General features: G+C 30.3%; 1 protein-coding gene across 1 annotated transcript in view; it reads right to left on the bottom strand.

Moving 5' to 3' along the window:
• Nucleotides 1–1,988: 1,988 nt before the first annotated feature.
• The window catches only part of LOC134711252 (cathepsin L-like), a 51,007-nt gene continuing 29,328 nt past the window's right edge, over nt 1,989–23,667 (bottom strand). Inside the window, exons 9-15 of the mRNA XM_063571757.1 lie at nt 23,209–23,305; nt 20,977–21,057; nt 20,481–20,600; nt 17,970–18,034; nt 6,813–6,903; nt 5,947–6,005; nt 1,989–3,162 (exon numbers count right to left, since the gene is read on the bottom strand). Of these exons, the coding sequence (XP_063427827.1) occupies nt 3,088–3,162; nt 5,947–6,005; nt 6,813–6,903; nt 17,970–18,034; nt 20,481–20,600; nt 20,977–21,057; nt 23,209–23,305 (588 nt within the window). The 3' untranslated portion in view covers nt 1,989–3,087. The remainder of the gene's footprint in view (nt 3,163–5,946; nt 6,006–6,812; nt 6,904–17,969; nt 18,035–20,480; nt 20,601–20,976; nt 21,058–23,208; nt 23,306–23,667) is intronic.

The following is a 23,667-nucleotide window of genomic DNA, read 5'->3' as shown; positions in this document are numbered from 1 at the left end:
AATAGAAACTTACTCAACAAAACAACTGGAAAACCTCTGGCTTCACAGCATATGTATTAAGATGAAATATGCAGTATCAGGACAATGAATTAATGAACAATGTTTATCATGATATATGTATCCAGTCGGGCCTGATTTTCAGAAAGAAGCGAAAGCTTGGGCACTAAAATGTCTCGCCTGCTTGACTGACCACGATTGAAATTATGTTGAAAGCCTAAAAAAAACCTACAAATATAACATTTAACATGAATGACAAGACTAGTTAAAACCTGCTAGACAGACCTGTAAATGCCATTCACTTAAAGTTATTTGCTTTTATAAATTTAAAAAAAAATCGGACCAAGCTGTGAAAACTCAACACAGACCAATGAACCTTGATGATGGGTCAAGGTCAGATGATACACTAGGTACAGATATTTTCACCTTTATATAACCATTCCTTACACAAAATAAAGTTTACCTATTGATTATAATTTCCAAGAAAACGGAATGCTTGACAAATAAGCCATGAAAATAAGGTGAAAACATGAACCCTATCAAACTGCACACTAGACAACCATTCCATTCACTAAATACAGTTCACCTGTTGCTTGTAGTATCTGAGGAGAAATGGAGTCGACTATCAAAACTCAACATTTACCAATGAACAATGAAAATGTGGTTAGGACAAATGATACCGGTTTGACAGACTTATACACCTTAAAATCATTTAATATATACCAAATATACAAGTTTATGAAAAAAAGTTACTGCTTCAGATTATTTTATGGACCAAAACATAATTTCTAAACATTGACTCACGCACAAAGGGGAAAAGGTGATCAGATGTAACCTGCTAGACTGACCAGAACCCATTACTGTCATTCCATACAACACATTTACTGGTAATTATCCTACTGTTAGTAGTACATGAAAAATCAATATAACTTTGAAACACTGATAAACTGAACGAGATTAAGGTCAAGTCTACATGTCATCTCTGAACTATGAAAATGAGGTGAAGAACATATGAAAAATTGAAATTTCTTAACATGAGGTATCTTCATGCAAGGTTAGAAGCATCCAGCTCTTCTATCTGCTAAAAATTAAGACTTAAAAGAATACCTTATGGTGGTACCTAACACTACAGGGAGATAACTCTGTAAAGTCAGCTAAACGTTTTAATTACGTTGTGTTGTAAAGGGAATAATAAGCTTCTCAAGGATCAAAATTGGTGTTTGTCAAACTGCTATATAACCAGTGTAATTTTTCCGACAAAACGGTTGGTGTAAAATTTTTGAAATTTTTATATTTTTGTTAAAGGGTCAAAGTAAATACTTCATCAAAATTTTATCGAAATTAAACGAGCCAAATTAATTTTAGTGAAAGTGTTAGGTACCACCTTATGTTGAAGATGGACAGTAATTTAGGTGTCTCTACAAAAATCGTTATGTATCTGGTTTGAAGGATAATCAAGAAATTCAACTGGTATATGTCGGATAAATCTTTACACAAGTCACGACTAAAGAAAAATTCAAAAATTCCCTTTTTTAAGGAACATTCCTTTTGATATTATAGCACTTTGAAAATGTCTGAACATTCAGGCCTACAGAAGGGTTGAATCCTTTAATTCCAGGGGAGATAATTTCAGTTCAAATCAACCAAAATTACACTTTGTGTTGCTTAAAACTTTGACAAACCTGTATCTAATTGACAGGAAATTTGTGCTTTTAACTTTATAATCTGAGCAAGGTGTAATTGCTACCTAAACTGGTTCAGTCGTACATCTGACTCTTTTAAGGTCAAAGTTTTTGTTCAAGGCAGTTTTTGATAAAGTTGCTACTTGAAACTTAGTAAACATGTTCCCTATGATATTTTCTTTCTAATTTTAATGCCAAATTAGAGTTTGAACCAATTTCACGGTCCACTGAACATAGAAAATGATAGTGTGATTTGGGCATCCATGTAGTATGGACACATTCTTGTTTGTTAAAGAATGAAAACAGCAGTATGAAAAAATATTTTATTGAGAATTTGTGGAGAAAAACAATGAAAATATCTGAAACAAAAAATGATTTTTATTATAAAAACACCTGCACAACTATCAATATTATTAACTAACCATGGAATGTACTAAACATTTATATTAAAACAGATCAACTGTCTCAAACATTTGCTCTTAAATTATTGATTTTATTTTTAAGCCTATCAGTAGTATTTGTTCAAGTCAACATTTATATAATAACATTTTTAATTTCATTTCTTTAGTAATAAAAAATAAATACATATATATATATATTACAACCATTATTAAAATGATTTTCAAGTATGAGTTAAAAAAAAAATCATAAAAATGTTACTGATTAATAAATACTTAACTAAGTATATTTTAAATATATCTTTATACGCACAACACTAAGTTAGTACATTTTGTAGACAACAAATCATCAATATATTATTTGAAAAATGCAACTAAGATGGTTTTTTTTCATTTGATCTGAAATTTCTTTAATATCCTGTTTGAATTTTTGAATTCATTATTCTGAAGAAAAAAAAATTTGATTGTAATTCAACTGTGAATAAATATATAAGTGTACTGGAATTTTAAATGTTCTTACAGAATAAGGTATTACATGTATTTCAAGGCATTTGGACATTTTACTCCCTTCCATTTCATCCTACAGATAGTTATATTTTAGAAAATTTGAATGCTATGTAAGCCTAACAATTGAAATTGAAAACTTGTGCTTTCTTAAAAACCTAGATCTACTGAATTTTATAAGTCAAAAATTATTTATAGGTTTAGATATAAACTTGAAAAAATATTCACTATTTACATTTCATACAACAAATAAACACTGCACAAACCTTTTATAATATCAACAATGTCAAAAGTAATTACAAATTAAACATTTCAAAAATGACAAAAAATAAGTTAAATAAATTTGAACAAAATAAACGTTAGCATATGATACAGATTTCCAAAACGGATATGAAAAAAAACCCCACTTTTTAAATCTTCTTTGTGTATATACATGTACCGGTATAGTGTAAAATTTTATAAATTTGAATCACAGATACAGTACTGGTTGTTGGATCATAACTTCTTTATTTAACGATAGCTGATGTACACATGGTATTCAGACCACAGACCCCATCTCCACGATACACAAGGTAATATCCCTGCAAATATATTCATAATTTATGTACATACAAAATATACCACTTTTGTGAATAGAATTCACCATTTTATCAATTATATGGATTTTCTCACTATGTTAAAACACATTCCCCATTTTCATTTAAATATTCTATTTATTATTACAAAAGTTAATTATAAATTATACAAATAACCAAAAACAATCAATCATGAAATGTTGGTAAATGTAGCACTAAACAATGTTGCACAATTTTGTTCTAAATACAAGAGGACTTAAACTTGTGGAACTTTTGTTAAGCGAAAAACTAATATATGTTGACAAACAATGAAATTCCTCTGGTATTACAGTGAGTTGCTTATAGGTGTTACTGTAAAATTTTACCTATAGCTCAACCTGTTTTTAAAATTGTCAACACAATAAGGACATTTAAATTGACCAGTTGGTATTGTTAGATTTAAATCTACCTTGATGCTACCTGTACAGATTTTTATTCACCCAACCCAAAGTTTCAGCATGCTTTTTTCCTGAATATTTTCTTACCTAGGATTATTCTATTAAAAATTGATAGGGAAGAAAATAGTTTTGGTTTTCATTGTTTTAAATCCCTGATATATATGATTTATCTATTTTTTACCTAAAATTCTAAATCAGTAAAAGAGTAAAATAAATATGTATTACTATGTTTGAAAATTTTAACTGTTTTTACACCAAAATGCTTCTTTAAAATTCTAACCCTTATACATAGTATTGTCCAGCTGCCAGTGAAACAAGAAATAGCTGCTCAGGTGTTTACAGTTTATCTTTTCAGAGGGATATGTTGTTCTTTTCTTCACATGACCCTTCAAGATTCTCATTTTGGATTATTATTTGCAATGTTTTAAATCTTTTGCTGTCATTGTGCATACAATATTGGATTTATTTTATTTGAATTCACTACTCAGACTTTTTATAGCAATTTTGCTTCTTAAAATGTGATGAGTTTCTTTCAAGATTTTATTGTCATGAAGGACATCAAGGAGGAAATAATTCATTCAAACCGTTTTGTGGGGCTTACATATGATGCTGACATATAAAATTCGAAATAATTTTGGAGTATACCTTGCTGTGATTTTTCTTTGAAATCTATTATAATATTAGTGGGAGTTTTGTGCATAAAATGCTGTGTTCACTAAAGGAAATTCAATTTTTCATACGATGGGATTTAGTTGTTTTAAAGATTTAAAAATTTCAAAACTGGAATTCAAGTAGGATATATAGTGTGAGTTCATCCAACATGTTTCTGTGGCTTTAAATGTGATTTTTGAAATATTCATTATTAATTTTGGGATCTATTACAAATTTAAGATGATTCCCTATTTAAATGGGATCTTGGAAATGAAATAAAATGTTGAAGTAATGCAGTGGATATAATCTGGTGATAAAGTGAAAAATAAAAGTAAAATATTCCTAATGTGAGGAAATGTTTTTTAAAAGTGAATGTGAAATTGGAAATAGTCATTATAAAATTCTGAATAAAATATTGTTTGATTTGGAAATTATTATAGGAAATGAAATAAAATGTTGAAGTAATGCAGTGGATATAGTCTAATCTAGTGATAAAATGAAAAATGAAAGTAAAATATTCTAAAATATTCCTAACATGAGGAAATGTTTTAAGTGAATGTGAAATTGGAAATAGTCATTATAAAATTCTGAATCAAATATTGTTTGATTTGGAATTTATTATAGGAAATGAAATAAAGTGTTTACTGTGGATATATTAAAATCAGGTGAAGTGATATATAGTAAAAATATAAATAATATATTACAAAATATAAGTGAGGATAACTACTTGGAATATAGTAATGGAAATGGGAAGTTAATTAGAATTTATACTATGGATTTAGAAAAAAATCTAGTGAAGTAGTGAAAAATGAATAAAATTAGACATTATTTAAAATCTTTGGAATTCTGGATGAGATGTCAAATATTAGTGTAAATAAATAAATGAAATTGTTTATTCAAATATGATTTTGAGGTTTCATTACAGCTAATTTCCTAATGCATGTAAAGCAAAACTTTGGTTGACTTGCTTGCTTTGTTTGTATTATTGTTGATACAAGATTTGTAAATAAGATTGGCATCTTTAAACAATATATATAGGCATAGTTTAACCTGTATATATCATATTTGAATTTAATTTGGTGTTATCCTAATGATTGTACAATATACAAACAAAGCAAGCAAGCTAACCAAAGTTTTGTACTGCATGCATTAGGAAATAAGCTGTAAAGTGAGTGAAATATTAGGACTGGATTATTTAGGGTATTAAACACTGCTAGTAGTGGCTATGCAAACATTTAGATGAAATGTAGTGCATTTTAGGTCATGCAATTTTAAATTAACTGCCAGAAAATAAAATATATGATATAGTCATTCTTGTTTGGCTTGATCACTCATAAGATTTTGAATGACAGTAAAATAAAAATCTCTCAAAAGAATAATCCTAGGTAAAAAAAAAATCAGGAAAAAAGCATGCTGAAAATTTTGGTAAGGTGAATAAAAGTTTTTACAGGTAGCATCAAGGTAGATTTAAATCTAACAATACCAACTGGTCAATTTAAATGTCCCTATTGTGTTGACAATTTTGAAAACAGGTTGAGCTATAGGTAAAATTTTACAGTAACACCTATAGGCAAGTCACTGTAATATAATAGTTTCTAGGCGAGAATGACAAAGTCAAACCTAAAAGCCTATATTCTGGATAGTTAATCATGCTTTGGTGGATAATGGAATACACTTATTATTCAGATTAGAATAAGCTTACCTTTTCTCCCCAGTCTGGTCCCCAGCTGTTTTTCACTATCCAATAGGGCTTGCTTCCATCTACAAGAAAAATATGTTTGATAATATTTAAATAAAACATAAATGTTTCTCTTTTCTGTTTTTAATATAGATTAGACCATTGGTTTTCCTATTTGGATGGTTTTACACTAGTAATTTTTGGTGCCCTTTATAGGTTACTGTTTCGGTTTGAGCCAAGGCTCCTTATTGAAGACCGTATACTTGACCTATAATTGTTTATTTTTACAAATTATGACCTGGATGGAGAGTTTTCTCATTGGCACCCATACCACATCTTCTTATATCTATATACATAGAATTCACACTTAGTAAGGATAATTTTATTAAATAGTGAAAATATAAATTTGAGGAATCTCTAAGAGACAATAAAACCCATTATATATCTTGCATTGAAAGGTTCCTAGGACTCAAAAGAAACAAACAAAAAAAATTGAAGTGACTTTTATATTGACTCTCGAAGTACATATGTACATGTATTTTATAGTTTAAACATAAGCCACATGCATACAAATAGTTATATCAAATACATTTGTATTGAAAATGTCTTTCATACTGATATTTCTTTAAACCATACCGAAGATTAATTATTATTTGGTAGATTTCATGGGTGTAAGCCAGCAAGAAATTTAAATGTTCTGCTAAGTGCAAATTTTCTGGATATTTATATACAGACTTGGAAAAACAATGAAATCGAATACATTTTAATCTCAATACACAGCAGATATTTCTGCTAAAATAGAGTTTGAAGCCAGGGATTTTAGTGAGGTGAGTAATAAGTATTAAACCTTTACAAATAACATATAACTTATATGGTTAAATTCAACTTACCAACACCATATCCTACAATGAGTACACCATGATCTAACTCCTTAGGGTTACAGAATATCTTCCAGGGATGTGAGATTCCTCCCATGTAAAACTGAAATAAGAATGTTCATAATTTGAAAAAAAAATCTATTATTAACCAGTCCTAAACATTGGGGTATTTAAGAAATATTGAGTAAAATTTGTAATCTGAATTTCAAATATTTAAAATGCTTAATTATAAATTTATCTTTAGAGGTAATTCAATTATCATAATATCATATTCATGGTTGCGACATTTATATGTTAGGGGTAAACTGGAACAGCTATGTTCTATATATAGATGTTATTGGAATATTTACTGATTAGGTAGAAATGTGCAAACATATCCTAATCAATAGCCCTTTTCACAAAAAATCTAAAGTGTAGGATTAATCTACGATAAAAATATTTCGTTCAATTGTTAAGGAATATCTTAGACTTTGATAAATTTTACACTTAAGATTATTAGTGAAAATGGCTACAGAGTCCTGGAAAATGACTTTTTTGGAAGAAAGGGATAGAAACCTACATTTAGATGAGTTCACAATAGCCTAAATCAAAGAGGTAATGTAATATTGTTTAAAATAAAACACTATCTCATTCAATTTTGACAATGTAGTGGTCCATGTAGTGACAAGGCTTGTATTTGGTGTCATATATTTTTCAAATACAGGTATAGTTTATCTTTGAATATGAATATAAGCAGCTGCTATAAATGTGCACATGATGCCCCCATTTCTTTTACAGAGAATGAAGCTCAACAAATTCTAAAAAAACTAATAGAAATTTATTTCAATAGATATAAACCAGTCATCACAGTTTTCATGGAAACTATTAATAGCAATTGTCCAAAAACTAGAAAATCAACATCTTTTATGAAACCTATAACTTGGAAATATAAAATCTAAAATTTATAAAAATTGAAATGAGGCTTATGTCTATAGTTATAAACAATTCACCAAAGTTTCAAGAAAACTGTTCAAAGCATTTTTGAGTGTTTGTCGGAAAACTGGAATTCTCCCATTTTTAATGAATTAAACCCACATAAATTCAAAAATTATAAAAATCCAAAGGTAACTCATGTAAATAGATATAAACAATTCACTGAAAAATTAAGAAATAACACATAGGGAGTTTATATTGATTTTACCATGGGTTAACCCTTAATGCTAAATATTTTACCACAAGCGACAGAGAGGGGTAACATATTGGCATAAAGGGCAAACCTGTGGGAAAATAAGTAGAAATTCAAGCACCCATGAACTATTTCTATTCTAATAGGCAAATATTTGAGGTTCCCGTAAATAAAGGCACTATTAAATTGATGTAACAGCACAGAGCAAACTGAATTAGTGACATGCTTAAACTATTTACAATAACACATTTGGATAGGTTTGATGAATTTAGGTATTAATTTTAGTTATATCTGGTTATATGTCTTCTATGTATTAATAAACCAGATGATCCGCATGGCACAGCTTTATATGACAGCAGCGGTTGAACCCTGAACAGTTGGGGCAAGTATGGACACAACATTCAAGCTGGATTCAGCTCTAAATTTGGATTGTGATTAAATAGTTGACACAGCATAGGTTTCTGACACAGAATGAATGTGGTCTAATGAACTTAAATGTTTTGTTTTGTCTTTGAGCAATTCACTATGCTGTTGAATATTAATAAAAAAAAAATTCACATCCTCCTTTCCCTTATTCCAAAACTGATGTCAATTCAAATTTCTAATGGCCCCTAACAATAACTACTCATTTAAATACATCATAAAATAGTAAAATGTTAAAAAGTGCTTGTTATCCCTGAATGGTAAAGATCGTTTTAATTTATCAGTTGGTAGTAAAAGTGAATATACATTGTACATTGTATAAAACAATGATTTAAATTGATTCAACTACTATTCTGGACAAAGAAAGATAACTCAAATTTTCAAAGAATATTGAAATTTCTTGCTATTGCACAATATTGTGCAATTAGATATTTCTTGCCATTGCCCAATACTGTGCAATTGAAGATTTCTTGCTATTAAGCAAAACTGTGCAATTGAAAATTTCTTGCTTTTGCACAATACTGTGCAATTGAAGATTTCTTGCTATTGCTGAATACTATGCAATTCATGAATTGAAAATTTCTTGCTATTGCACAATACTTAATATGATAATTTTGGATCCTGATTTGGACCAACTTGAAAACTGGGCCCATAATAAAAATCTAAGTACATGTTTAGATTCAGCATATCAAAGAAGCCTAAGAATTAATTTTTTGTTAAAATCAAACTTAAATTTAATTTTGGACCCTTTGGACCTTAATGTAGACCTATTTGAAAATGGGACCAAAAATTAAGAATCTACATACACAGTTAGATTCGGCATATCAAAGAACCCCAATTATTCAATTTTGGATGAAATCAAACAAAGTTTAACTTTGGACTCTTTCAGCCCTTTATTACTTAACTGTTGGGACCAAAACTCCCAAAATCAATCCCAACCTTCCTTTTATGGTCATAAACCTTGTGTTTAAATTTCATAGATTTCTATTAACTTATACTAAAGTTATGGTGCGAAAACCAAGAAAAATGCTTATTTGGGCCCCTTTTTGGCCCCTTATTCTTAAACCGTTCTGACCTCAAGTCCCAAAATCAATCCCAACCTTTTTTTTGTGGTCATAAACCTTGTGTTTAAATGTGCGAAAACCAAGAAAATGCTTATTTGGGCCCTTGTTGGCCCTTAATTCCTAAACTGTTGAAACCAAAACTCTCAAAATCAATCCCAACCTTTCTTTTGTGGTCATAAACCTTTACGTCAAAATTTCATAGATTTCTATTCAATTTTTGTTGAGCCTGCAACTTTTGTTGCAGAAAGCTCGACATAGGGATAGTGATCAGGCGGCGGCGGCTACGGCAGCGGCGGCGGTGTTAGCTCACTTCTTAAAAGCTTTATATTTTAGAAGGTAGAAGACCTGGATGCTTCATACTTTGTATACAGGTGCCTCATGTTACGAACTTTCCGTCAGTCACATGTCCAATGTCCTTGACCTCATTTTCATGGTTCAGTGACTACTTAAAAAAAAAGTTAAGATTTTTTGTAAAGTTAAATTCTCTCTTATTATAAGTAATTGGATAACTATATTTGGTATGTGTGTAACTTGCAAGGTCCTCCTGCCTGTCAGACAGTTATCACTTGACCTCAACCTCATTTCATGGATCAGTGAACGAGGTTAAGTTTTCGTGGTCAAGTCCATATCTCAGATACTATAAGCAATAGGTCTAGTATATTCGGTGTATGGAAGGACTGTAAGGTGTACATGTCCAACTGGCAGGTGTCATCTGACCTTGACCTCATTTTCATGGTTCAGTGGTTATAGTTAAGTGTTTGTGTTTTGGTCTGTTTTTCTTATACTATATGCAATAGGTCTACTATAATTGGTGTATGGAATGATTGTAAGGTGTACATGTCTAGCTGACAGGTGTCATCTGACCTTGACCTCATTTTCATGGTTCAGTGGTCAAAGCTAAGTTTTTTAGTTTTGGTCTATTTTTCTAATACTTTATGCGTAAGGTCAACTATATTTGGTGTATGAAAATATTTTATGATCTATATGTCAGTTTGAAGGTTTTATTTGACCTTGACCTCATTTTTTACGGTCCATTACTAAGTTTTAAGTGTTTATGTTTTGGTCTGTTTTTCTTTATTTATAAGCAATAAGTCAACTATATTTGTTGTATTGAAAAATTGTTAGCTGTACATGTCTGCCTGGCATGGTTCATCTGACCTTGACCTCATTTTCATGGTTCATTGATCAATGTTTCATTTTCTTGGTTAATGTTGAGTCTATGTGACAGTTGTAATAAAGCTTTATATTTAGGTCTATCAAGATAGTATCAAGGATTAGTAAAGAAGGCGAGACATTTCAGTGTGTGCACTCTTGTACTAAAGTTAGAGTGCGAAAACTAAAAAGTATTTGGATGCCACAGACGACGACCATGCCAACGTGAAAGCAATATATGATGAAAAAAAAATTCGATTTTTGCGGTTGTATCAAAAAATGGCTAATAACTTGATGTAAAATTCCATACACTCCTGATTACACCAAGATAACAAATTTATTTCTTATGAACAATTCCCTTACTCATATGAAACCAGGATGTAAAATTGAAAAATGGTAATGAAAAATTTATGGCGTAACATTTTCTCGACGTCAATGTTGCTGCACATTGTCAAATACTTTTTTCTTGTTTTGTGTTCTTTTGAGTTTTCTGAAGAAAAAAAATATAATATAGAAATAAAAAAAAAATATGACAAAAATTTAAAAAAAAAATAAAAAAAAAAATATATAAATATTTTTTAGAAATTTTTTGCAATATTAATTTTTTTTTCAATTTTTTTCAATTTTTTTTTTTTTTTTGGGTCAAAATTTTGGCAAAGTTTTATTTACTCCGGGGTGAACAAGGGTGGGGTGTTATTTACTCCGGGTTAATTAACCAATCAGATTGCAGTATTTTTGCTGCATAAGAAATAAATTTATATATTACCACAGGTGTGTACTCAAATTGATTGAAGAACGTCATGTTAGAATCCCCCTTTTTATACGATTGCAAAAACATTTGTGTATAAGGATTTCGATTTCTCTGAAATTTTACCATAATGTTTGATACCACAAGTAGAAGGTTGGGATTCGTTTTGGGGATTATGGGACCAACAGTGTTTTTTTCTAGTTCCCCACAATAATGTGTTTGTAAGTGAATGGATCTCTCTGACATGGTACCACAAGGTTCCATATTACAATAGGGAAGGTTGGGATTGAGTTTGTGGTTAATTGCCCCAAACATTTAGGACTTAAGGGCCAAAAAAACAGCATTTTTCTAGTTTCAAGACAATAAATTGTGTTTAAGTGTATGGTTCTCTCTGAAATTGTATTACAAGGTACCATACTACAAAAGAAAGGCTGGGATTGAGTTATGGGGTTATTGCTCCATATGCTTATATGTCCCTCAAGCATAGCTCCTATTCCTAGCGGAGATGTTGTTATACATTTGATTTATCGGCTCTTCAAGATTTCTTAAAACAAAACTAAATAATACTTTTATTTGTTCATGTTAATAGGTCATGGCATCCAGTAAACCAGTAACAGAATGTGACAAACATCGTCAACAGCTTAACTTGTATTGCCCCAGTCATTTAATGCCTTGCTGTGATGAATGTATTTCAACCAGTCATTTAAAATGTACCGGAATAAAAAGTTTGGCAGGTGTCGTAGAGAAAACCGAAATTGAAAAATCAAAGAAAACTGTAGAGACAGACATAAATTCTCTCTTAAATGTTTTGAACAAATTCATCAGCAAAAAATCAGAAAACATCAAAACGGGGGAAAATCAGTGTGTTAGCATTAAGAAATCTATAACAGAAATTCGTAATGAAATAAATAAACATTTAGACCATCTAGAGAAGAAGTTATGCTTAGAAACTGAAACTGTTTGGAATCAGGAAAAATCTAAAGCAAATGATTTTATTTCTGAAATTGAAGTAAAAACTAAAAACCTGAAGGAAATGAAAAGTAACTTACAAACAGTCATAATGAATACTTCTAAAGTACAATCCTTTCTTGGTGTACATAAGATTGAACAACAAGTACACCAATGTCAAAGATATGTTGATGATCTGGAAAATGACAAGAGAGTAAAAAAAGTTGACATCAAAATGAACCAAAATAACGAGATAGAAAAGATACTAAGCAAATTAGGATCACTAGAATCCTTTGGAGAAGTAACAGTTGTGAAGACAGATATAGCCATGAACATAGGAAGCAGTGTGAGGAGGGAAGCACAAGTAGAATTGCAAGAACAATGCAACATTAACAACATAAACATGAATATTGAGACAAAGAAAGGGATTAACATGCATAGGTATATAAGTGACATGATTTGTCTGATAGATGGAAGAGTTGTTGTAGTGGAAATGAGTGGTAAAGTTAAATTTTTTACTCCTGATTACAAACTACAGAAAAAGTTACCTATACCTGGCGGAGCTACTAGTGTCACACAGATTAATCAGAACACTATTGCCATAACTTATCCTAGTGAGAAAGCCATTAAGATCTTCAATATGGAAAGAGAAACAGTTACCAAAGTTATCACATTAGACAAAGGATGCAGAGGTTTATCATTCTCCAATGATTCCCTGGCTGTTGGTTTAGAGAAAGATGAAATCTGTATTATAGACCTGGAAGGAAATACACTGAAGTCAATACAAGTTGAGAGTGAATCAGAGGTGATAAACATTATTTACTGTAATGACAGAGTAATCTATAGTGACTATTTTGGTAAAGCAGTATACTGTTATGATGATGGATCAGGTAAACAGATCTGGCAATATACACAGGATTTAAAGGGACCAGTAGGACTTTGTACAAATATGTATGGTAGCATTATTGTAGCAGATGAGAGATATCAAAGAATAATAGTAATATCAAAAGATGGACAGGATGGTAAAGTACTGATGAGTAGAGAGAATGAATTGAAATCACCAAGGTGTGTTTGTTTTAAACATAACGAGTCTTCAGGTTTTATTTGTGATTTCCGGGGTGACTTCTTAACAAAATTCAATTTATCTTATGGATAACATAAACCATGACAAACTAAGTAATATTGCTTTCCTATGATCCTATTGAAGATAATATATATATAACAAGTGGAAATATTTAATATGAAGTTGTGACAGAAAACATAAGCAAGTGTATGTACAGATGTATGTTTTTATTGTATTGTTATTTTCTGTCTAATTAATGTCCACATCATATATCCTTATATTCCTAAGTGGTGACATAAGTTTGAATATGAGGGATAATGTAAACAAGTATAAAGATGTATGTTTTTTATTGTGTTGTTGGGTTACTGTCTAATTAATATCCACCTCACATATCCTTACATTCCTAAGAACTGATATTTGGTGTGACGTTTGAATGTGAGAGGAAAAGTGTATTGATGTATGATTTGTTGGGTTACTGTCTAGTTTAGGTTTGAATGTGTTGTAAATCATATTGTGGCAACATTCTTTATCCAACTTTTAAAAAACATTTTTAGTAATTGACAATGACCACAAAACAATTGGTTTCTTCTTCTTCCCGGTATCTTCCATCTGTCTAATTTCAAGGGTCAATAATTCATTTATCTCGTTTCTAAGACAATTCTAAAACAAGTGAGTTGAAATGGTATTGGCAAAGTTGACAAACAGAAATCAGAAAATCAGATCACTAATCCATATAACCACTTGAATAATCCTTGACCATTAATATAAATATTTAAGAAGATGTGGCATAATTGCCAATGAGACAACTCTCCCAAGAGACCAAAAGACACAACTGTATGACAACGAATGGTCTTCAACATCTGTTGTAAATGTATTATTAAAATGATAATTTTCAGTACAAACCATTAAAGATATTGATTTTGAACCATCATAGGTGCAATCATCCATTAAAATGCATTTTCCTTTTAGACAATAAAAGTCTGAAATCTACTTTGAGGTGATGTGTTAAATATATATGATCACAAATTTAAAATAGATGTCCCTAAAGTACCTGGTTAATAGTTATTCTATAAATGTTCAATTTTTTAGAATGTTGGTTTCTAAAAAGCTATTAAAGGGTCTATTTGATAATGTCGATAAGTTTGTTTGACGAAAAAAAAGACTATATTTCTCAGATTTAATGCAATAATTAGATTTTTTGTAGATATTTGACCTCTGGGTACTACTAAAGTCAGCTGAGAAGTCACTCCTGACGTCTTTAACTTCTTGTATGATGAATTTAGAAATTATTGGGTCTCTAAAAACCACACCAAGGACGGCCTTTGTGCACAATGCAGTTTGGTAAGAGCACAAAGGACCTGAAATTCCTAAAAAAATCCTGCAGAAACATGAGGAAAATTAAACAAATTGTAATAATATTGCATTTATATGTAAATGTAACTAAATTCAGAAAGAAACAAAATATATGTTTAAATAAAATGACATTTTGGACGAATAAGTGGATACAATAGTTCCCTCCTTTTAATGCAACTCTACATTTAGGCGCGTACATGTGTGTATATCAATTCAGCAAGCAAATTTTTTTATTTATTAAATAACGGAATTTATTTTCTAAATGTAAGTTTCCGGTGGTTCGGGGGTTGGAACAAATGCAAGATGATGGAGATGACAAAGTCGGACAGTACCTTGCATCTATTATAAGATTTAAATTGGGTATTGCTCTTGTATTATAATGTACTGTATATCTTTTGAAATACCTTCAAGGTATTGAATATGATCTGTTGAAGACTACAAAAAAGTGTAGAACTGTTTTTAAGTTGTTACATGTATGAGATGAATGAAGCTATAAATATGTTTGGAATGAGATGTACCAATCGGCAGAAACTTAACTTGAAGTAAAAACTTAATCTACTCATTGATTGGTCTATTTGTATTTAGAGGAAACATTGAATTAATCTTAAGGAGGCTCGCGGGTATAAGATTTTTAGAAAAAAATTAAACATTTATTTTTCATTACAAATTTTATTAATTACCTTAAGTAGTTGTTACTTTATCATATGGTACAAAAATCATTCCAAAAAATTAATTCGTGTTGACCCCAGGTGACTTTTAAAATGTAGATATCATTGAAAAAGCTCCAAATTATCTCCCTTTGGTGCAAAAATGCCATTTTTTGGCATTAAAATTGAAATATCTTTTTTAAATCATCGGTGACATATATTTTTTATTGTTGTTTTCGAATAAGCTGTACACAAACTAAATTATTGTTAAATTTAAGCGATTTCTGTAATTTAGTTCTTTTTTTATTTTGATATTACCGTTATTTCTCCTATTAGATCAACAGAAAACCAGATGCTCCGCAGGGCGTAGCTTTATACGACCGCAGAGGTTGAACCCTGAACAGTTGGGGCAAGTATGGACACAACATTCAAGCTGGATTCAGCTCTAAATTAGGATTGTGATTAAATAGTTGACACAGCATAGGTTTCTGACACAGAATGAATGTGTTCTAATGAACTTAAAATTTTTAATTTCTCTTAGAGCAATTCACAATGCTGTTGAATATTAATCCTCTCAAAAAAATGTTTGAAGAAATTTTCTTTTTATTTATGAAATTTCAAATGAGAAAAATTGAACCCAATTTTTTAATCACATCCCCCTTTCCCTTATTCCAAAACTAATCTCAATTAAAATTTTCTAATGGAGTTTGCAACAATAACTACTCATTTAAATACATCATAAAATATTAAGATGTAAAAAAACTGCTTGTTATCACTGAATGGTAAAGATTATTTAAATTTATCAGTTGGTAGTAAAAAGTGAATATACATTGTATATTGTATTGATTCTGGACAAAGAAAGATAACTCCAATTTAAAAAAAATCTTGCAATAAGATATTTCTTGCTTACTATTCTGGACAAAGAAAGATAACTCTAATTAAAAAAAAAATTTGCTATTTCACAAAATTGTGAAATTAGATATTTCTTGCCATTGCACAATACTGTGCAATTGAAAAGACTTGCTATTGCACAATACTTAATATAATAATTTTAGATCCTGATTTGGACCAACTTGAAAACTGGGCCCATAATCAAAAATCTAAGTACATGTTTAGATTCAGCATATCAAAGAGGCCCAAGAATTTAATTTTTGTTAAAATCAAACTTAGTTTAATGATGGACCCTTTAGACCTTAATGTAGGCCAATTTGAAAACGGGACCAAAAATGAAGAATCTACATACACAGTTAGATTTGGCATATCAAAGAACCCCAATTATTAAATTTTTGATGAAATCAAATAAAGTTTAATTTTGGACCCAGATTTGGACCAACTTGAAAACTGGGCCAATAATCAAGAATCTAAGTACATTTTTAGATTCAACATATCAAAGAACCCAACCGATTCATTTTTTGTCAAAATCAAACTAAGTTTAATTTTGGACCCTTTGGACCTTAATGTAGACCAATTTGAAAACATGACCAAAAGTTAAGAATCTACATACACAGTTAGATTCGGCATATCAAAGAACCCCAATTATTCAATTTTGATGAAATCAAACAAAGTTTAATTTTGGACCCTTTGGGCCCCTTTTTCCTAAACTGTTGGGACCAAAACTCCCAAAATCAATACCAACCTTCCTTTTATGGTCATAAACCTTGTGTTTAAATTTCATAGATTTCTATTAACGTTATGTTGCGAAAACCAAGAAAAATGCTTATTTGGGTCCCTTTTTGGCCCCTTATTCCTGAACTGTTGGGACCTAAACTCCCAAAATCAATACCAATCTTCCTTTTGTGGTCATAAATATTGTGTTTAAATTTCATTGATTTCTATTTACTTAAAATAAAGTTATTGTGCGAAAACCAAGAATAATGCTTATTTGGGCCCTTTTTTGGCCCTTAATTCCTAAACTGTTGAAACCAAAACTCCCAAAATCAATCCCAACCTTTCTTTTGTGGTCATAAACCTTGTGTCAAAATTTCATAGATTTCTATTAACTTAAACTAAAGTTATAGTGCGAAAACCAAGAAAATGCTTATTTGGGCCCTTTTTGGCCCCTATTTCCTTAAATGTTGGGACCAAAACTCCCAAAATCAATACCAACCTTCCTTTTATGGTCATATACCTTGTGTTAAAATTTCATAGTTTCTATTCACTTTTACTAAAGTTAGAGTGCGAAAACTAAAAGTATTCGGACGCCGCCGCCGACGACGACAACGACGCAGACGACAACGCCAACGTGATAGCAATATACAACGAAAAAATTTTCAAAATTTGCGGTCGTATAAAAAGGACATTGACCAAAATGTATGCTTCTGTTGAAGGCAGATTGTGAGCGTAAATGAACGGTGACCCCATTTATTTATTTCATTTTTCCATTAAGTATAAGATAAAGTTCATTTATAGAAAAATATAGCGAAATCCTATATTAAATAAAAAAAATCATTTAGACCCGCAAGCCCCCTTAAGAAGTGACATGTTTAAAAATTTAAATGAAAAATTTTGAATGAAACTGCTGTTCTTTTTTAACAAGATTTTGCAAATTACAGAGATTTCTTAGCATGTTTGCTAGGGGATAAGCATAAATGGTTTTTATTTCCTACCTGCATCATAAAAGCATTAATACCAATAGATATAGGTCCATTTTCATACAGCCATTGTGCCATTTCTGAAAAAAAAATCAAAAAATGTATCACTTATGAATCCCTACAACAAAAATAGTACCATTCATAAGAATTTAAGTTCTACAACAAAATGCCACCTTACAAGATCCAAATCAATATGCTGTAAATCAAAAAATTAATGCGACTGAATTATAATTGCAATAATTTAAACTCACATTTTTTTAATTTTTTATATGAATTAAACTGGAATTTTCTCAATATTGCAAAAATTCAAAACTGCTCTTTAGTTCAAAATGATAAAATCGTAATGATAAATGAGCGCAATAATTTCTGAATTTACAGTACTGTGTATCAAATAAAGCTAAACACAACCAATATATTTCTCTGTGCTTCCATGTCCTAATCTTGATTTTTGACTTTAAGTTTTACTACTTTCTTGTCAGTAATAGACTAAGTCTTGACATTAAATATTCACTTTTACCGGGGTATATAGATTTGAAAATTTATTTATATCAAAATAGCCAAGATCTGCTATGAAGTACTTTAAAAGAGAAAGTGTATTTTATACTTGTAATAAGTGTATATAATGTTGGTTTTTTGTTTGTTTGAATAATTGTTTTTAATATTATGGTGTTTTATACTAAGATACATAGATATGTGTTATAGATGTAATATAAATGTATTTTAAAGTCATAATAAACTAGTGACCAGTGAAAAATAATGTTATTCCAATTCTTGAACCAATGCATACAAACATCATAAACTTAGTCTTCTGTGCACGATTTTATCATTTTTTTCGCATAAATTTCGTATAAGTCAATTTTTTTCTCAATCCGTCAGTGTTGTGAAAATATTGCAGGTAATTAAAGTTTGTGATTGTCACCTGTTTGTCAACATCAACAAAAGAGCATGAATATTGAGCACATGTTCAACATGTACAATCAGATAAATACTTTATTTTAAGGACATCCATGCATATTGCGATCACCGGATTTTTTACGAGATGGGTCAGAAGGAGGTCAATTTGCATATGGAAAATATGTCAGGGGAATTGCTTCCTTCCAGAAATCAATTAAAATAAAGTAAAATTAAGTAAACTTCTACTTAATATTTACAAATTAAAGAATTGTCTTCAGAAAAAAGTATATGTTCATAAGTTTTATAATGAAAACTATCCATTGAGTTATAAAAATCATATGCATTATTTTTTTTTAATTTGAGGTTTCTTATGATTTTTATGTGTGTTTTACAGTCTCTTATAACTGTTTTTAGAGTGACTCTTTTACAAATTGATCTGTTAATACTATATTGTTTTTTAATCAAATCAGGTGTGATTCTAATAAATGGTTTGCTGTTGTTTTATATCAGATGGCTTAAGTTTAAATCTTGACAAACCTATCAACTCATAAAATATAGAAAACACTTTGTAGAAGTAAAATTGTTTTATTTTTTTAAATCTTGACCTACCCCAAACATTAAGATATGGAAATAAAAGAATCGGATACCACTTGATATTGATCTGAATTATTTGATTTTGATATAATTAGCCAGCCCTCAGCAAATTTGTTATTACTATGTTAATTAACTAGAAAAATGGTTATTCCCTTTTTAGCCCCTTTTTCCTAAACTGTTGGGATTATGCTGCTGGGTAAGTCAATCAAATTAATGCAGTTTTCACACCACTTTTTCATATTAAACTATGCACAGTTGTGATTTGAGAAATATCTCTCCATGCAAGAAATAGATATTAGCCACAGTCATACAAGAAAGTATTAAAATTCTGACATTAAGGATGTAGTTTTGGTATTTGTGTCAAATATTTGGACTACTTGGTGTTTTTCCATACGATATCAGAATTAATAGCTCATGAGAGGTCATATAACAAAATTTATGCACACTGTTTATTTTCATTCTTTTGATTTGAGACCCAAATATTACCAATGCAAATATAAGGTATAAGACCAAGTCAGCCTTTTCCTGCCATATTTAAAGAATCAAATATTGAAAAGGAGATCCATGACCTATCAATATTTTCAGTTTTTTTTATCCTTAACTTATGTTCTTCCTGCTTTTAGTATCAATTTTACATTCTTGATTAGTTCAATTATAGATAGTGCACTACTATAAGTTATATGGTTCGATACTGACCCCCTACGGATCCATAGAGGCTTAGTAAAATTCATAGGGGGTGAGGCTTGAGGCTGAATCCCCTATGGATTTTATTCACCCTCTATGGATCCGTAGGGGGTCAGTAGTTAACTATATACGAATTTATCGAACGCTGGACTTTTTCTGCTGCGTTATGTTGAAAAATAAACAATGAAACACAACAACATTGATGGATAACATCACCATTAATGCATCATGAACCCCCTTTGAAATTGACTAACCCCCTATGGTCTCATATGGGGTCCCCACGTGATGGCATTAATCCAATCACAACATGATAATTTACCCGCAGTGCGATATATGATGTTGACATTAACCTACCTTTTTCATCACTGGATATAGACAATGAGCCGTTGACATAAAATTTAGCATCAGATCTGTTGAAGGTGCACTTTTCATCAACTCCATCATACTTGTACTCTGATTCTGTCTCCAGTCCACCTAGTAATACATGTTATAAACCAACATACACTTTCAGAATCAAACAGAATCACAAGTCATAACATTTTTTATGTAAAGTTGAGTGTGAGTTTTTATTTTGAAAAATATGACAGAAAAAAAACAGTTAAGTCCTCTACAACATGTCTACTGATTACCTCGCTTAATTTTTTATTTTTGTCAATGGTTTGCACTATCAATGTACATAGTAAATTCTAACTTTGCAATAAATAAAATAATATAACAACAGTGAATCTAGAAGTTATGAAAACTTAGCTGTTGTATAAATAGCACAACTCTCAATGATTACTGACCTAACCGACCTTTCAAGGGCTATATAGCCAGTAAAGGTTGTAAAAAAACTTCCATTTGTACTGACCTAGTCTTTCAATTTCCTTGTATGCATTGGATGGTAATCCTCCTTCACATCCTTGGTCTACTTTATCACAGCTCACCAACTCTGGAAATAATTACAAATAGGGCATTTAATATAACAATCTCAATGGTTACATATTTCATTAAAATGCATACATTAGAGTTAATATATGAGAATACGCCAAGAGTACTTTAGTCAATCAAAACTAGCATTCAACTACATTTGATACCTTAATAGCATCTATATATTCTACTTAATTTTATATTTACGCCTGTCTGAAGGAACTATTTTGATATAAATATGAACTATTTTTTCAGTATGTTCTTTTTTGACCGGACCATATTTGGTGGTGATACTTCTTACAAAGTCTACCAGAATCATTTTTCAAACAGTTGCTAAAGGCCATCTTCAACTTGCAGTGAGGTGTCAAATTTTTTAGATCAATTTGTAGGCCTCACTGTGGCTTCAACATGAAGAACATGCATATGCAGCAATAAACGAACTGTTTCTTTACTTTTGTGTACTTTTTTGCTGTGCATATACTTATTTTGTGTCATGGATGGATATCCCATATTCTTAGTTTTTACATTAACGGTAATGGTCATATTTTTTTCTAAATAAAATTAAACAAAAAACTGCCAATTCTGGATAGTCTACTTATCCACTTGAGCTTACTTATGACAGTGAATCATAAACCTTCACTTTAAATTTTCAGTTTTAAATAACTTTGTTCATATAAAATATATAAGTTTCTATACTCTGCATAACTAGAAAACATTATCAAACAGAACCTTATGAAATTTGTATACAAATGTTAATCTATATCTCTGGATTTTTACAATTTTCATGTTTGCAATTTTAGAGTTATGGAACTTTGTTCATACAATTACTTCTACATCTCAAATATGACTAATGATTATGGACCATGCCAGATCCTCCTTAAACATCCCGAGTAGTAGACTAATGAAGGAATGTAGTATCAAGCCTTCATGACAGCAATTTTCATTACAATAGGCATTCATAACTTATAGAATTGTTAAAACTGATGGGATTATTTTTTCTAGTATGATTTTTTTAGTGATTTATAATTACAATTAATTAACCTCTAGACATTTCACTTGAGGATTTTTGGCTCCTTTTAATTAATTAAAAAACAAGAATGTGTCCATAGTACACAGATGCCACAATCACACAATCATTTTCTATGTTCAGTGGACCGTGAAATCAGGGTCAAAACTTTAATTTGGCATTAAAATTAGAAAATCATATCATAAGGAACATGTGTAATAAGTTTCAAGTTGATTGGACTTCTACTCCATCAACAAACTACATGTAACTTGACCAAAAACTTTAAAATGAAGCGGGACGATGGACAGACAAACGAATCCATAAACCAGAAAACATAATGCCCATAAATGGGGCATAAAAATGGGGAAATGGTTTGACTGATCTGCAGTACACATATTCTTTACCAGATTGGGCAGACCATTACTCTTAAATATCTTGAATCAAGTCCAAACTTTCACCTTATCATCACTGTATGCAGATATGAGGACAATATGTCACATGCTCATTAGTACATTCACTAATTAAAACTTTCATCTCTTTATGTATATCAATTTTTAAACACATTGTCCTATATTAGAAGGCTGCTGGAATTATCATTTTTGTTTAAAAAGAAAAACTTCATTCAAATATTAAGTGCTGATATTCAACTTATTCTTATTCTTGCAATCTCATTATAAATTTATTCACTTATAAATGGAATTTCCACGTAAACTATTTCAGGACAAAAAGAGGTATTCACCTCTGATAATACATGTACTCCAGTTGACAAAGTGCACAAGCATACATACATGTAATTCTAATCTGAATTTAACCACATGTTGAAAGATAAGACAGATTCAGGAATCCAAAATACTTGACCTTTAACGTCCTTCAGTAAGAACATTGATCTATCACCAGACTTTAGGAGTACTTTTACCATAACAATGACTAATCTATAGCTTGACAATTTATTCAAGTGGGGAAAATGTCAAATTCAAAATAATTTTTATATTTAGTTATTGATTTAAATATTGATAAAAAATCGGTTTTGAAACTTTTAATACTTTCATAATTGTTCCACAAGTTATTTCTGCACTTTTAGTTAACTTCATGAAAAACTTTAATAAGCTGTTGGAATAAGAATCAGCTTTACAGGAATTCATAACACCCTACACTTTCATAGCTTACCCTGTTCTGATAAAGATACCAGTTGTTTCTTCTGTATTGCCCACTGTCCCTCTATGTTGCCTGTTGTAGAGAAAGCCCAACATGATCCACAACTTCCCTGAAAAAAAGCAAATGCTTTATTTCAAGTTTATAAGATCTTTTATTTTTTCAAATTTAAGCATTACATTAAAATTACTTCATCATTTCTAAGATTAAACGGATAACCATTTAAATAATATTTTGTTTATTTTGATGACTCTAAAACTCAGAACAAATGGTTTCCATACCTCATATTTCCATGGAAGGTCACACTGGATCATATAGATAAACCATTATCCCTTATATTAAAAAAAAATAATAGTAATTGCTATTGTGAAAAATTCAATATAAATTGTTATTAATATCTGTAACTATGGTTATTCTGTATGAAAAGAGATCATAAATATAACCAAAAGGCCATTCTAGATTATCAGTTTCCTA

Source organism: Mytilus trossulus, chromosome 3, assembly GCF_036588685.1.
Source record: "Mytilus trossulus isolate FHL-02 chromosome 3, PNRI_Mtr1.1.1.hap1, whole genome shotgun sequence".
In the NCBI taxonomy this organism is placed as follows: Eukaryota; Metazoa; Mollusca; class Bivalvia; order Mytilida; family Mytilidae; genus Mytilus; species Mytilus trossulus.
This window is presented reverse-complemented; position numbering and strand designations above follow the sequence as displayed.